This window comes from Orbicella faveolata, unplaced genomic scaffold, assembly GCF_042242905.1.
Source record: "Orbicella faveolata isolate gen_17 unplaced genomic scaffold, um_ofav_v1 contig_26, whole genome shotgun sequence".
Taxonomy (NCBI): Eukaryota; Metazoa; Cnidaria; class Anthozoa; order Scleractinia; family Merulinidae; genus Orbicella; species Orbicella faveolata.
The window spans coordinates 14,773,692-14,790,000 of NW_028301554.1; the positions used below are offsets into that span (position 1 = coordinate 14,773,692).

The window sequence follows — 16,309 nt, forward strand, 5'->3', positions numbered from 1 at the left end:
GCCAGGCATTGACAAAGAGGCGGAAAGAGTTTGTAAGACCTGTCATGGCTGTCAGTTAGTTTCACAACCGCTTAAACCGGAGCCGATGGTACGTACAGAGTTGCCTTCTGCACCATGACAACATCTAGCGGCTGACTTATTGGGTCCACTGTCTTCCGGGGATTATGTCTTTGCCGTGGTGGACCATTACAGTCGATTCTTTGAAATGGAATTCACCAAATCTACTACATCTGAGAAGACTGTGTCAATGCTGTCCAGGATTTTCGTCACTCTTGGTCTTCCTTTGTCCCTCAGGACGGGCAATGGGTCGCAGTTTGTCAGTGACCATTTCAAGAAGTACTTAGAAGAGGATGGAATTGAGCACCGGCGAACCGCGCCCTTATGGCCACAGGAAAATGGTGAGATTGAAAGACAAAACCGCAGTATCCTGAAACGCCTGCGTATTGCCCAAGCAGAAGGTCGTAACTGGAGATCAGAGATGGACGACTTCTTACTGATGTATCGTAGCACACCTCATTCTACAACTGGGGTTAGCCCAGCAGAATTGTTGTTTGGAAGACGCATCAGGACCACAATACCCCAGCTGCAAGAGTTCACTGTTGAAGATGAAGTCAGAGACCGTGACAACGAAAGGAAAGAGAAAGGGAAGGTGTATACGGACTGCAAAAGAAACGCGCATGAAAGCAAGATTCAAGAAGGCGATAAGGTGTTGTTGAGACAGGAGAAAGAAAACAAACTGTCGACGACATACAGTCTCCATTTACAGCTGTTCAGAAGAATGGTAATAGTGTTCTTGTTGAGGCCGATGGTGTACAGTACCGTCGAAATGTGGCCCATGTGAAAAAGTGTCTCGAGCGAGATAATGTACCCCATGCCACCAGTAAATCATCAGATACAACAGAGGCTCAAGGAGTGACACCAGGTTCACCAAGCCAAGAGTTTAGAGAATCTGTAAAAGTTCCTCCTGGAATGAGAAGTGGAGAAAAACTACTGGAGTACAAACCATCAGATGATGCCACTACGTGGTAAAGTGATTCTACGTCCACCTTACGTCCATCAAGAGTCAAACGACTACCGCCTAGATTTCAGGACTATGTTGTAGGCTGTGTTCAGCTGGCCCCAGAGTAGAACTCTTACACCCAGATGTGAACTGAACTTGATCTGTTTGTTGTGTTACACTTCTGTTTATGCCAGTTTGAAGTGTTCAAGTGCTGTTAGGACTTCCATAAGACATTCAGAGACATTTGCATGCATATAGAATTGATCAGGTTTATTCTGTTTTGTTTTTCCTTCAACCTGACAAGTAATTCAAAGAAGGGAGGAATGTAGTGTTTGTGAATGTTTAGCTCTACCCTCCTCACCCCTCTGTTTTGTATATCGGAGCATGCGTGTTGGATGTTAATGATTAGAAAAACGTGTTCGACTCTTGCAATGGTGTTGTTTACTGTTGTTGGTTAAATCCGAATCATCCTTGGTTAAATGCGTGAATACACTACACAGTGGTCAAAGTTGGATAATCATATCTTGCCAGCAGATGACCTGCACCTCTTTAAAACTTCTATTTTGATTTGTTCTTGTTAATCTGCACCTCTTTTGCTTTTAGGGCTAGGGGCATTGTTTGTGTTGTATACCTATTGTTTCGTTTGGCGAATCATAAAGACCCTTGTAAACGGTGCGTGATCGCCCATAGCCAGTAGTGTTGGTGGTGTCATCATGCTGTTGTTTTACTGATGAGAAAAGATGAAGTATTTTATTTTTTTATATAGACACGAGCGTTTTACTGGAAAATACGCCACTCGCAAAATTCATACGAAACCACATCCGGGACTCGGGTGGCGTATTTTCCATATCCTCACTAGTGAAGATGTCGATGATTTCACTGATATCAAGTTTGTCTGTAAAATTGTATTTAAATTTGTTGGTGGATGATCGAAATATCTTCGGGTCTTCCTCGAAAGTCTTCGGCAATCTTCGGCAATCTTCGGACATTTTCGGAAGATGTTCGGCAATGTTGGTTTAATCTTCGAACAAGGCTTGGAGAATCTTCGGAGATCTTCGTAAAGTGGTCGGAAATCTTCGGAAAATCGCCAAAAACGCCGTCATCAGTATTAACTATCTAATAACCGAGAAATAATAAACGGGAAAATCTCAAACTGAGGCCTTACCGTATTGACCGAGCGATAGCTAGGTCCATACGGTAGGCCGAGGTTTGAGATTTTCCCATAACAACCGAACGGTCGAGGTTATTAAGTTGTTTATTATATGGCTTATGATCTAAAGAAGAGAAAAACATTATTCGAGCGGAAGTCGTTAATTTACATCTGGCGATGCGCGCGTTTACCGATTCATTCATCGTCTCAAGCTCAGGGCAAAACTACACAGTCAGTGAACTTTACCACTGTATCACGTATTCCGTTAAAAACAGATTTCTTTACGGGAAAAATGATCGTCACAGCCTCAAAGGGGAGTTTTTCCGACTTTTGTGGCGAAACGTCAACGCATATAGAGAAGACAGAAAGTGCTTCAAAATAGTTCAAACAAACGGTCTTTCGGTGAAAGAAAACACTAAATCAGTATTTTCTTTCACCGAAAGACCGTTTGTTTGGACGATTTTGAAGCACTTTCTGTGCCTCAGAATGCACTGTTCAGAATAACTCGATCTTCGCATTCGCTTTCGACAACATATCTTCGCTTTCTTCATTCTGGGATTTATGGATGAACTATTCAAGCCTTGTGAACGTCTAAAACTACCTGCAGTTTCCAGGAACACTGCTACCCACAGCAACCACCCGATTGTTTACATTTGATGATCCTGGAAGCTGATTTACACTTGCTTGTGTTAAAGCGAGGGAATCTATTTGATGAGAACTGTGACAGAGTTCAATATTTCGGTAATTGTTGTGACTAAGATGATAACTTACAAGTTTCTTCGTGGTGTTCTGCTCAGGATGCATGACAGATCTGCCGATGGTGTTTTTCACTCAGCGATTTTAGCTTTACTTAAGACTCGGCAAACTTTGATTGTTTTTCACTAGTGCCCGCCAAGGTTACCCGCTGGGCTGCTAAGTCAAAAACGACTTCTATATAAATTTTATTAAGGAAAAATCTCTGAACTTTTAGCTAGTCGGAATTAAATTTACTTTCTCTTACTGTTAATCGACTTTCATCGTTTCAATGCGCTTGGATTTTCAGAGCCGGGCTCTTCCGAATTTGCATAATCCGCAATCGGCCCGTGGGCGTTACGGCTGCATAATGACCGCTCAGATCTCGCTCTTAGCCAATCAGAGCGCGCGTTATATCGGCCACAAGCCAAAGCCATATAATATATATAATAAAAAGAACATTACACGTTAGCTCGAAGATATGAATTTTATGTTCTCATGGCAAGAGTAATATCTCACGAGTGAGCGTAGCGAACGAGTAAGATATTGTTCTTGCCACTCGAACATAAAACTCATATCTTCTCGCCACCGTGTAATATCTTCTATAATATCTATCTTCTATATATATAAACAACAGTGAAACACCAGGATTTTTCCTTTTACTAAAAAATCATATCTTCATCGCGCGCAGTGAAGATACTATTTTTATCTTTCACACTGTGAAGATATCATTCCTTTTTGATAACATTTTTCTTTTGTCCCTTTAACTACACTTAAATTTGTTGATGTATGATCGAAACATCTTCGGATCTTCTTCGCTCGTCTTCGGCAATCTTCGGAAAATGTTCGAAAATCTTCGGAAAGTGGTCCGAAATCTTCGAAAAATCGTCAAATGCTGTACCACAGCAAGATGTAATGAGACGGAGTGGATTGTCTCTTTCGTGTGTCTTAACATTTCCAAAGGCTACCCCAGGTTTTGGCTCTAAATTTGTAATCCATGCGGCAATCTCCTGACTAATCTGCCCTTCAGAGAGCCATTTACGACCCCAGTTCTTAATCTGCTCAAAATGATCAAGTGTAGGATCCGAATCTGCCTTTACAGAATTCTACCTTAAGCCACTTTCCCAGAACCTTCCATCATTTATTAAGGATTCTACCGATTTAATCAACAAGATACAGGCCTTGAATGCAAAAGGTCCATTCCCAGTAGGTTCTCTGCTCGTTTCCTGGGATGTGGTTTCAATGTTCCCTGACATTGACAACAACTTGGGTATTACCGCCGTTAGAAAGGCCCTTGATTCTAGATCTTCTAAATTTCCCTCTACTGATTGCATAGCTGAGGCCGTTGAAATTTGCCTCCGTGTTAACAATTGCCATTTTTCCGAACAAAATTTTGAACAAAAACATGGTACCGTTATGGGACCAAAGAATACGCGTAGTTACTTAGACTTAGCAATAGGCATAATCGATGAAAAAGCCAAATTAGAAGGTAGCTTAAAACCGTTGCTCTGGTGGAGGTATAGAGATGATATTTTCGACCTCTGGACTCAAGGTCTGCCTAAATTACTTGAATTCACTGACTACATTAATTCTTTGTACCCCACCATCAAATTCGAATTGGTTTATTCAGATAGTTTTTTGCATGTTTTGGATCTTACATTACAAACATTACATTACATTACATACTGACAGCCATGTCTATTTGCCATTTTCCAGTTCATACCCGTCACATTGCAGAAGGGTAATACCTTATGGGGTAGCCTTGAGAATTAAGTGCAATTGTTCCACTGATGATTTTTTGTAAACTAGATGTGAAGAATACAAAGGGTATCTTAAGTCGCAAAATTACCCGGCAGATTTAGTTGACAAACAGTTTGATAAGGCTCTTAAAATTCCAAGATCCGAACTTTTAAGCAAAAAGGTGAAAACTAACAAAAAAGTTTTTCCTCTGGTACTCGATTATAATCCCATTTTGCCAGACATTCAAAACAAGGAAGCACTTAGGATGCACTTTCATTTATTAAGATCTTCACCTCAAATCACAGAAATTTTTCCAGCTAAATCTGTTTTCCCTGCTTACCGCCGAACCAAAAATCTCAAAGAAGTTCTAGCACCATCTAAATTTCGACCAAGCTCTGCTGCTAATCAGACGGTCAATGAGGGCGGTTGTTCTAAATGTGATAAAAATAGGTGTGACTTGTGTAAGAATTTCCTACTTCAAGCTTCTAAATTCCAAAGCTCGGCCACGGGTAGGCAAGTTTCCTGAGGTGAAAATAGCAATATCTACCGGCGCATTCATTTGTTCATGTTTGTATTTCTTGAGTTCCGTTATGTTGACATACATGGTACAGAAATGCTTAAATAGCGTATGGTGCAGCGCAGTATTTCACCGTGCTTCTTTGGAAACAAAGTGACCATGGCCTTCAAACTGATCCTCGTCTTCGCAGTTATTGCGGTTTTTGCTGTTCATGTCCTGAAACTGACAGCGTGTGGTACGTAAGCTTTTTTCCTACTTTTATTAAACGTTTGTATCTAAGGAAGCAAAAATTCATAAAACTCATACAAAAGTGATAATTTTGTGGTAGGATCGACGAAGCACTGTTTGGATTTTTCTACATGTAAAAAAGGAAATCTAAATTAGTTTTCGTATTATTTCACTGAGGTTTCATTGTTAAGTATGTTTAAAAGCTCAGTTCAGTCCAACCTAATTCGTGCCAAAACATCCAACAATGTTCCATAAGATTCATTTAGAAGGTCAGAGGTGTATTGTTAAAATTTTAAAATATGCCTTGATTTTGTCGAACAGTATTGGACATATGATAGGAACCTAGTAGAAAGTGAAGACTGCAGACTACGTATACAGGAGCCCATCAGTAGGAGCGTGCAACTACCCCATATTCTTGTCACGGCGTTTTCACAGACCGATCTAATTTTAGTTTGAATTTACCGAGAATTCATGGAAATAATTTGTCACCATGTTAATGATGCAAACTGACAAAGTTACCAGGACTGAGTCCGGGGACTGAGTACCGTCTCTTTATCAGTGGTACTAGAAAATTAGGCATTGTAGGTTAAAAATCCGACGTACGTCTGGTTAAACAAAAGTGTAGCTACAACGCGCGCACCCTTTTTTTTAAATTTATCTTTTAATTTACAAACGGTTTACAATATATATAATAAGTGTCTACTTACTTGACAGTATTCTTTAATTTTTTGTCAACCTATTTACTTCACACACAGTTTAGAATATTAAGGACGCTCGTGCGAAAATTTTCCGGTGGATAGATTTTTTTGAAATTTTTACTGCAGTCAGATAATGAGTTACTTGTGTCAGAAATGCAAAAAAAATTGGGGTCGCCTACTTCGTTTCAGAGATAAAGCGTGTGGAAAACTACCCTGATTTGGAAAAATTGGCGCACGTAATTCAGCATAGTCTACAGGGGTTTATAGTTAAAAATATCGAAGGTGAGTCAACGGAGGCAAATGATCTTAGTCACATTTTGTAGAAGTGGGTCTGTTGCGTAAATAATTCCAAACGTTACCAACGTTTTCACAAAACTTAACCCTTCAAGAGGCATTTGAAACCGTCGCACAGATAAACGAAGAGCTTAAAAGAAGGAATGCGATGGTGCATTTCGATAAAAATTCAAACTTCTAGTCGATAGATTTTCTTCATTTTTTCGCCAATCGTAGAAAATCGGTAGAGAAAATGATCCATCAAAAGAAAAATAGGGGTCACTGAACGTCCAAGATCGTTAAATCCAGGCAAAGCTATAGCAATGGCCATCTGCCCTATCATTGTTCGTTTTACTGACTTAGCGCGCGCTCGTGCATGACGTGGCGTGTGAATTTGCGTGCGCAGTAAGGATGCGCAGAAACAATTAGCGCGAACGTCCTTAAGTACGTATCTACTTACTTAACACTGTATCTTTTGTTCACTAAGCTACTTCGCTACTTCACATAAATCTATGGGTTAGTAAATGTAAAAAAAAGAAAAGAAAGGTAAAGCAAAAAGACGAAAAATAAAGAGTTACAAAAGAAATCTATATGTAGTCTTGATCTTTGTAATGTTCAAGTTATGAACAGCATTTCCCGTTGTATATTGATTTTTTTTCTCTTAAAAGCGTGGGAAAACTGCATCTTCTGTTATTCTCTCTGTTCAATAATTAAAAATTCAAAATCTGCCAGTGCATGAGGCTCTTCGTTAAAATGAATAGCAACTTCACAAGTACTTCTTTTGGTGATCATAGAAGACTTGTGGTTGCGGAAACGAATTTTAAATTCGTTACTTGTGGAACCAACATATTGCACATTGCATTTCTTGCACGTAACCAAGTAGATGACATTTTTAGACTGAAAATTAAGAATCTGCGTAATAGGATACGTCCTGCTAGCACTAGTGCTAGTAAAGCAATTGGATTCATTTAAATAATTGCGACATAGATCACATCTAGCTGTGCATTTAAAGCAACCCCGCTGATTATCGGGCGTGCAATGTTAACCTTACTTGTGTAACCTTAGTGACGATAATAATAGTCTTGATGACCGTCTGCTCACAAGAGAGGCCTTTTGTTGTGCTCGATTATGCACCCTCACACCTCATGGACTCAACAAAAGGTGCGAGATTAATTCCAGGAATAGGATTCGCTACAATTAACACCATCTTGTTGCTGTATTTTATTTGATTTTTATTTGCTTTTTAGCGGGCGTTTTGCTATTTTTGTTATTACGCAATTCTTATGTAACCTTATGTGAAACTTTTTTTATTTCTTTGTTCTCTTTGTAAGCTATTGTTTTGTAACTTATTTAAGGCTTTTTCACTTTTTGTAAATTTTATTCCGAGTATTGATATTCTTAGTGTTGAAGAAGCCCGAATGGGCGAAACGTCCACCTGAATTAAAGACCTCCTACGAGAAAAGTTCGCATCTTCTTCTGTTTATTCAACCTATGATTATTTAAAGAAGAAGCGTTCAGTATCCACTGGATCCTTTTTTTGTATTACTTCAGGTGGACTTCACGTTGAAGCTGTTTGGGCGTGGAAGACTCCTTGCATGCTATAAAAACGACTGAGGATAAGAAGTATTCGTGAAACGAGAGAAATACAATAAAGTCATGAATGCACGAAAAAGAATTGTTTGTATCGTTGATATCAGCCATTAACAAATCTCTATCTTCCTACTGCCATTATTTCTTTGATTTGCCCTTTAACAGGGAGCTTTAGCAACGCCAAAGACGACGCCTAGTCAAAAATGAGTTTATATTTTACCAGCGAAGTTCGCAATTGTCTAGACCTGTTCAGTACGCCAATGGCTCTAAAAACGTGCTCAGGTCAAATATGCAATGACAGCGTATAATTCCAAATGGAAATACGAAAAATTAGCAATCGTCGTTCGCCTTCCTCAGACTACCTAGAATTTGGTCATTTCTCGTTGTTTTGCAGAGGACCGCAAAGAAATGCACAAAAATTTATAACGCGCGTGCACAGCCATTGTTCTGCTCATTAAACATTTAGATTAGCGGCGTTCCCGTTACAGTCGTCGTCGTGCTTTGCTAAGGCCCGAACCTAACTGATGAGTTAAGTACGGCAGAAGAGCAGCGTTTGAATCAGTTTGGTTCGGCAGGTTAGGTTTGGTGCGGCAAACAACATTAAATTCGGCAGGGTAAGTCGCACTATGCGACGTTGGAGCGGCAGCTGATTCATACGGCGTTCTCCTCATGTGTCGAACCCAATGCATAAATTACTGTAATGTATTTTTTATATCAAGGGACTCGTGCCTGGCTCAAAATTGAGTCGCATGACCAGTCATGCATGAAGCTTGAAATCATCGCTAAAAATAAAGACAACAAAATGTGCCTTCGATTTATGAGAAACGGGACTGTATCAGCGAGTTTCTTTAGCGCAAATTCATTTTTTTCTTTTTCTTCGTGATAATAGCCCAGCTTATGAGATTTCCCTTTAACAAGTCGAATTAAGCGGGAGAAAACCTGCCTAAATACAAACACTGAACCTTGAGTTTGAATTTGCTTCCCTAAATATTGCTATAACAGCGACATGTTGGTCACAGCTTTTCTATTTGGACAGAGTTCTTGAATTCAGAACGCATGTTTTCTCGTAGCCTGCGAATAGGTTCCCGGTGAGCCCGAACGAAGCTCATTCTTCTATTTCGCGCTCGCCGAATGTTTTTTTCCTTCTTCTCCGGGAGCCTGTTCGCAGGCTAATTTTCTCGTCGAAAATTGTTACCACCGACTTCCCGAATTAAGAAGAGAAGACCCTCGTTTCTTTGGGATGTTTACGGGTTATTGATTTATGTTTCAGGGAAAACACAAGATTAAAGCAAATCTAAGAGGAAGAGGAAACAACTGTTGTGTCTCATGCCTGGAAGCGAAAATCAGTGGAGATAAGAAATGAAAACACTCTTGAGATAAAAATGATGCATGAAAAGCGTCTGCCTTAAGCTTCATCTTTGTTTGGTTGGTTGATTTATATCAGTTACAACCCTAGCAAGCCTTTATGTACGCTGTATCTCAATCAGTGTCTCAGCTGGAGTTCGCTCCATGAAGGAAACCAAGAGCTTTGGAGCTACTTACATATTTTACACTCTACGGTACACCAAACGGACGGTTTTTTGGCAAAATTAAAATCGCCCGAAATTTTTAGCACGAAATGTACACTAAACACGTTTGTGTGTCTTTTGGAATAGGGGTGAGGGGGGAATCAATCAAACAAAAGGTAACCAGCCAGTAAGTACAACCTAAGTTAAATAACTAGTTCACATCTTAGGTTTAGGCTAGTCTATGTAAGTGAGCAGCAAGAGATCGACTGGCTAAGATATGGAATAGACATTTCTCAGATCATTAATATTCATCAACTTTACACACAGAAAATCATGACTGTGACGGTGTTTAGATATATGATCTTAATTTGCATAGATTTTTACTATTTTATTTCTCGGTTTTCTCCTTAGTTTTAGTTTCGATTGAGAAGATATATCAAACAGTCAAGAAAGTGTTTGACTACATTTCCAGACACCTCGAAGATCGTCAAAAATACTCCGCTGCGCATCGTATTTTCAACTTCTCTTCCCGGTGTTTAGAAATGGGTTCAAACACAGTCTTTCGTGTTTGATACTTTACTTCAAAGATCAGATTCGTTGAGTACCCCTGGAGTGTGCCCACAAAGATGTTGAAACACAGCTGAAAACATTCATAAAATTTGAAGAATTCGTAACAGCTGTGCTAACACGAGTCGTGGGCGCATGTTTCCACTGACAACTGTTTCAGTTTTCTGTGAGAACAGATGCTGACAGCGCTTGTTATAATATTACGTTGAGTTACGAGGCTACTAAAACATAGGAGACAATATTGCCTGATAACTCAATAAGAAGAATTGTATCGAAACTCTCGAATACTTCTTTTACATTGTTTTGACTTTTAAACGTTAGAAAATATTCTTTAGTAGTTATTCTGGGAGCTGTCTGTTTGTCTACGTTGCTCAAACCACTCGATCTGTCAGTGGAAACTATTATTTTTTCGCTTTCATATTTGCGTTTTATTAAATATAGGTGCAAGGTGTGATTTCAAACAGAACATGGTGCTTTGTTCATTGGGACAAATATTAGTATAACAAGTTTCCCCAGGTGGAAATAGCAATATCTACCGGCGCATTCATTTGTTCATGTTTGAATTTCTTGAGTTCCGTTATGTTGACATGCATGGTACAGAAATGTTTAAATAGCGTATGGTGCAGCGCAGTATTTCACCGTGCTTCTTTGGAAACAAAGTGACCATGGCCTTCAAACTGATCTTCGTCTTCGCAGTTATCGCGGTTTTTGCTGTTGATGCCCTGAAACTGACAGCGTGCGGTACGTAAGCATTTTTCCTACTTTTATTAAACGTTTGTATCTAAGGAAGGGCAAATTCATAAAACTCGTACAAAAGTGATAATTTTGTGGTAGGATCGACGAAGCACTGTTTGGATTTTTCTACAAGTAAATAGGAAATCTAAATTAGTTTTCGTATTATTTCACTGAGGTTTCATTGTTAAATATGTTTAAAAGCTCAATTCAGTCCAACCTAATTTGTGCCAAAATATCCAACCATGTTCCATACGATTCATTTAGAAGGTCAGAGGTGTATTGTTAAAATTCTAAAATATGCCTTGATTTTGTCGAACAGTATTGGACATATGATAGGAACCTAGTAGAAAGTGAAGACTGCAGACTACGTATACAGGAGCCCATCAGTAGGAGCGTGCAACTACCCCATATTCTTGTCACGGCGTTTTCACAGACCGATCTAATTTTAGTTTGAATTTACCGAGAATTCATGGAAATAATTTGTCACCATGTTAATGATGCAAACTGACAAAGTTATCCTAACTACTTCACACACAGTTTAGAATATTATGGACGTTCGTGCGAAAATTTTGAACTTTGTAATGTTGTTATTATGAACAGCATTTCCCGTTGTATACTGATTTTTTTCTCTTAAAAGCGTGGGAAAACTGCATCTTCTGTTATTCTCTAGCTAAAACTAAACAAATGTGAGTTATTCAGTTACCAAGTCAGAAGTCATGCAGGATTGGTACATTTTTAGCCAAGTGCCAGCGAGACCAAGGGCTGATATCAGCCTAATCTCATGTTACTTAAAAAAATCCACTTCGTCTTCTCTTTATAGCGAAGAATAGACTACTGATCAACAGAATGAAACTGACAGGAGGAACTCTTGTGGGCTTCTATCGCGTCAAAGATAAGTTCTTAAGGCCGACGAGATATGAAATCACTGTCTTCGGACGGACATTTAAGGGCAGGTAAGCAAGTGTTGATGGTGAATGCCGGTCTGAGCCTGCTATGCAGTTATTTATATCTCTAATAAATGAACAAACGAACGGACAAACGAACGAAAACAAAGACCGAACAAACGAGCGAACAAACGAACGAACAAACGAATGAACGAATAAATAAATGAAGGAAGGAAGAAAGGAAAGAGAAAAAAGTAGAAAGATTACTAAGTTAAAAATACTCGTTTTAAAACTATTAGAATTTAAAAATTGAACTAGCTAAATTTAAAACTAAAAAACAAACATTATGCCGATAACCGAAAGTATAATGTTATTTTATCGCGAGGCATTTCCTATGCCTTATCAGTTTGAGGGTTGTGTTCTAATCTGGCAAAAATGGAAATCTCCTGTCCAATGAAAAATGGGCGCGTGTCACAATTAAGTACAAAAAGGTTGGTTATCTCGTACACGCGGTCCCCTTCTACTATTGCCATAATCGCAAGAAGAACTTTTCTGTTATTTAGCGTTCAGACGTATTTGTTCTTTCAGGCAAGTGCTCTTTAGTTATTTCGTCTTGTAGTATTTATAGAGTTCATTTTCTTTGATTCCTTATGTGCTTAATTGCGCAGCTCTTTCGACGTGTAGTCTAATATGGGTACACCTCGTGTTTTAATTCTGGGCCATTCGTTTATTCGTCGCTTACATGATTTCATTGAAAGTGACTCTGGGCATTTGGATTTAAAGTTCCAATTGACGGCGTCAGCTCACATAAGTTGGCGTGGAGTTGGGGGACGCACAATCGCTAAAACGGTTAAGTTCGACCTACGTATCCTTCACTCGTTCCGCCCAGATATAGTTATTGTGCAACTTGGCACTAATGATTTAACATCTTGTCCTCCTTTGCAAGTGGGCTCTGCCATGGAGGATTCCGTGCACTTGCTGCGTGATTCGTAAGGTGTAAAGGGTGTATGCGTATGCCAGACTATGCGAAGACTTTCAGCTGTGGTTTTCAACCAAAGAGTCGATCTTTTAACACGATATCAAACTAGTGCCACGCCTTGCGGAGCTCTCGATGTCTTAATGTTTGCAAATGACTCAAGATAACATACTTTCTGGATCAAAATACATCTAATTTAGAATCGTGACTTAAAAATAAAATTAATGCGAAACGTCGGAACATTGTTTCGTTAGTTTTTACTTGCTTGTGAATTAATGGTGGGAGAATTTTGTCACAGTGTCTAAAATGGAAGAAATCAATATTAGCTCTGGCACCAGCGCATTGAATGTAACTGCGATGTACAATCTTCTCTATGGCTTATTTTTTTTTATCTGTCTTTTAATAAGTATTAACGGATGTAATGGACTGAGGAAATGGGTGGCAAGCCCAGTCAATTGCAATCCAGGAGGGTGGCGCTGGTTCAGACTTAAATCGTTCAAAGCTGTAAGTATGGTGACAAAATAGATCTCTGTTTGTTTTTAGAGTTCAAATCCTCCAATATTTGTTATGTAATCGTTTAGTAAATAATAGTTTATTGACGCATTAAATCAAAGAAGAGGACGCTCACTGTTATGAAAGGTAGCGCCTGCCTGTTACCGGGTGAATAGCTGTTATTGGGTATGATTGAGACAGTGCGCGCGAACAACAAAAATCAAAAAAGAAAAATTATAATATATTTCGGGCCACTCTAACTCTAAAATAAACTGACAATTGGAACTTTCATGGCGTTTCTAGCATGAGTAAGCCAGACAGAACCAGCGGTTTGACACGCTGGTAATTTCTTGACGGCGTAGAATGAGAAGCGAAAAGGTCAGTCACTCGTTTGAAAATAAATAGTGCAGTGGAGACCCGGGTTCGATTCCCGGCTGAACACATTTTCACTCATTTCTTTGTTGTTTCGATTTCTGTTCCCATCATACACTACTATTTAATATTTGTCATAAATCACTGTGAATCGCCTTCCGAAGGGAATAGGTTGGTGATCCAAAGATAAAATGAGGCAGTTAGTTGTAATTATTTCCCTGCTCATCCCATTCAATTATTATATATATGTATGTATGTATGTATGTATGTATGTATGTATGTATGTATGTATGTATGTATGTATATTTATATAATAACCCAAGTCATTCTCGCATTTTGATTGGTTCTCGCCTATGATCTATTAGAGGACAGACGCACGATTGACGTCATCATTTCAAAGTTTTTCCCTCTGTGTTTTAAAATGGCGGAAAGTTTTGAGAATTTAGATAATATTTTACATGACTGGGCAAAAGATAAGGTACAAGAAAGTCTTGTCCAGGCATTGAACAGGTACCAGAAGCATAGTCTAGCAGGAAGAAGAAAGATAAAGCCGTTTCTGTTTTAGAAAATGACTCGGAAAAAATACTCGAGCAGTCTCAGTCGGCAGTCGAGCGAGACTAAACCAAATACAAAATTGGTCTTGGTAAGCCGAGAACCATTGCTTTATCTCGAATTTAACAAACCCAATAAACAAAATGTTCATGAGATTAATTTATTTAAAACATTGAACTTTTCTCAGTCTCAAAATAATTGTTGACACAGTGATCGTCTGGAATGAAACATCAAAATCACCTCTTAAAATCAGTGAAAATAAACACATAACCTTGCTTTCCGATGCGAATGTTCCGGTCCGTTTCAGGGCACAGCAGCGAGCAAAGTATAGCTCACTACAGCTCACGGCCAACTGTATCGCAGCTAAAAGGTGTCTCCGACACTATTTCACACTGAGTTGAGAATCACCAACCACAGAGGACACAAATTTCCACCATCACTAACGTTCCTTTCATTCAAAACTCGAATCGAATGGCCTCCAGGTTGACCGCAACCGCAAGTTTTCCGGGCGTAGTTTTTCAACTCCTGCAATATTCGAAGCAACATCCAAGCTTTTCGGCTCACAGGGCTGCTCTGATGACAAAACCTGACTTGACTTATCCAGCATTTTCTTTAAGATTTGTAGATTTCGCAGTTCAATTCTGCTTTCGCTGAAAACCTAGCGCTAACAAAGCTAACAAGATCCAAGGTCAGGAATTCCACTCGAAAAAAAGAATAAACTACAATTAGCGCAAAAATAACTTGCAAATTTGGCGGTTATCTTAGTTCAGGTGTTCAAAGGCCCTGACCTTGGATCTTGTTAGCTTTGTTAGCGCTAGGTTTTCTCAGGGGCCCCCATCGGGGAATTTATTACATTATTGTTGTTTAAGGGCCCTGTTTAGGGCGCCTGTTGTGCCTTGCCGCGGCATAGTTTCAAGGGCTTTGTTTGGGGATTTTGGAACCGCCTTTTTTGAACATTGAATATTTTACACGCGGGTCCCTTCACACTTTCGGCTGACTCGACGAATCGCGTTACTTTTTTGATATTAATCTTATTTGTATTATATTCGATTATTTATTCTTATTTGGTTTGTGTCTTTTGAGTTTTGTACCGCATTGTCATAGTATCTCGCTTAGTAATCACCGATTGTTTATCATTGGTTAATTTTTTCGCTTTCATGTGTTACCACGCCCTGTTATGTAATCATCTTTGTAATATGATGTCATTTTTTATACTGTAAACTTATTTAAGGTTATTGTAATTTATTATTCACTTGCACTGCAACTGATGAAGGTCTTTGACCGAAACGTTTATTTTTATTAAATTTTTAAACTTTTTTTTTAGATTTCTTAGATTTTTTACTGTATATATATGTTTTTTTCGCTCGAAGTTGTCCGTCCTCGTTTTCCACAATTGCCTACAAATTTCATTACTCGAGGTTTGGACTACGAATCCTTTTGGATCCTTCTGGCGCGTGGCATCCCTGTTGGCTCGAAGCATCTTAACTTTATATATATATATATATATATATATATATATATATATATATATAACCATATGAGGAAGTAGCAGATCCCATTAAAATAGTGCTCAATACACATATAGTGTAGAGCTGAGTATATGAGTAATAACGAAGAGGCAAGATTTGCTGTTACTCCGAGTTTCGTGCTTACGCACTCATCAGACAGTATTTAATGATAAGCATTCCTATCAACTAGATATATATACACGGTATTAAACAATAGGCTAATTGCTGGACTAGTTGCATTACAATAAGTGATAGTTATACTGGAAAACAATAGGTGTGAAGACAGAAATTACGGGGACGAGTATAAACTGCGTGGGTGCAGTACAATATAAAGAAAGTGTCAAGCGTTCTTCAAGTAGAATTTGTTCTCGTGCCGGCATTTAGAAATAAGTTCTGATCTTTTGTTTAGTAGATTGTCGTTGCTATGTTTGATAATCATTAGTTTTTCTGTGAGGCAGAGGTCGCATCGTTTGATAATGTTGTTGTAGGGTCTTGCACGGCTAATAATTGACCATTTGATGTTGAAGTCTTGTTTTTTGTCGTGTAGTTGCCAGATGTATTTAGAAAGCTCGGTGCTGTTGATGTGTTTTCTGTGCTTAAATGTGGATTTGTGCTGCGAGAATCTCTGTTTGAATGTTCCTTCTGTCAGTCCAATGTAGTTCTTGGTTGTGTTGTTAGTTGTAACTTGTGCGTTGTAGATTACACTGGAAGTCAGGCATTTGTTGTCTAGCGGGCATTGGTCTTTTTTGCGGCAGTTGCATTGCTCTCCGGTGATTGCGTTGGCGTT

The 16,309-nt window shown here is 39.0% G+C and overlaps 1 protein-coding gene across 1 annotated transcript in view; it reads left to right on the top strand.

Annotated features, from left to right (window-relative positions):
* Positions 1 to 10,605: 10,605 nt before the first annotated feature.
* LOC149108242 (uncharacterized) overlaps positions 10,606 to 16,309 on the top strand; it is a 6,450-nt gene continuing 746 nt past the window's right edge. The window contains exons 1-3 of the mRNA XM_089295915.1: positions 10,606 to 10,744; positions 11,559 to 11,691; positions 13,006 to 13,102. Of these exons, the coding sequence (XP_089152041.1) occupies positions 10,621 to 10,744; positions 11,559 to 11,691; positions 13,006 to 13,102 (354 nt within the window). The 5' untranslated portion in view covers positions 10,606 to 10,620. The remainder of the gene's footprint in view (positions 10,745 to 11,558; positions 11,692 to 13,005; positions 13,103 to 16,309) is intronic.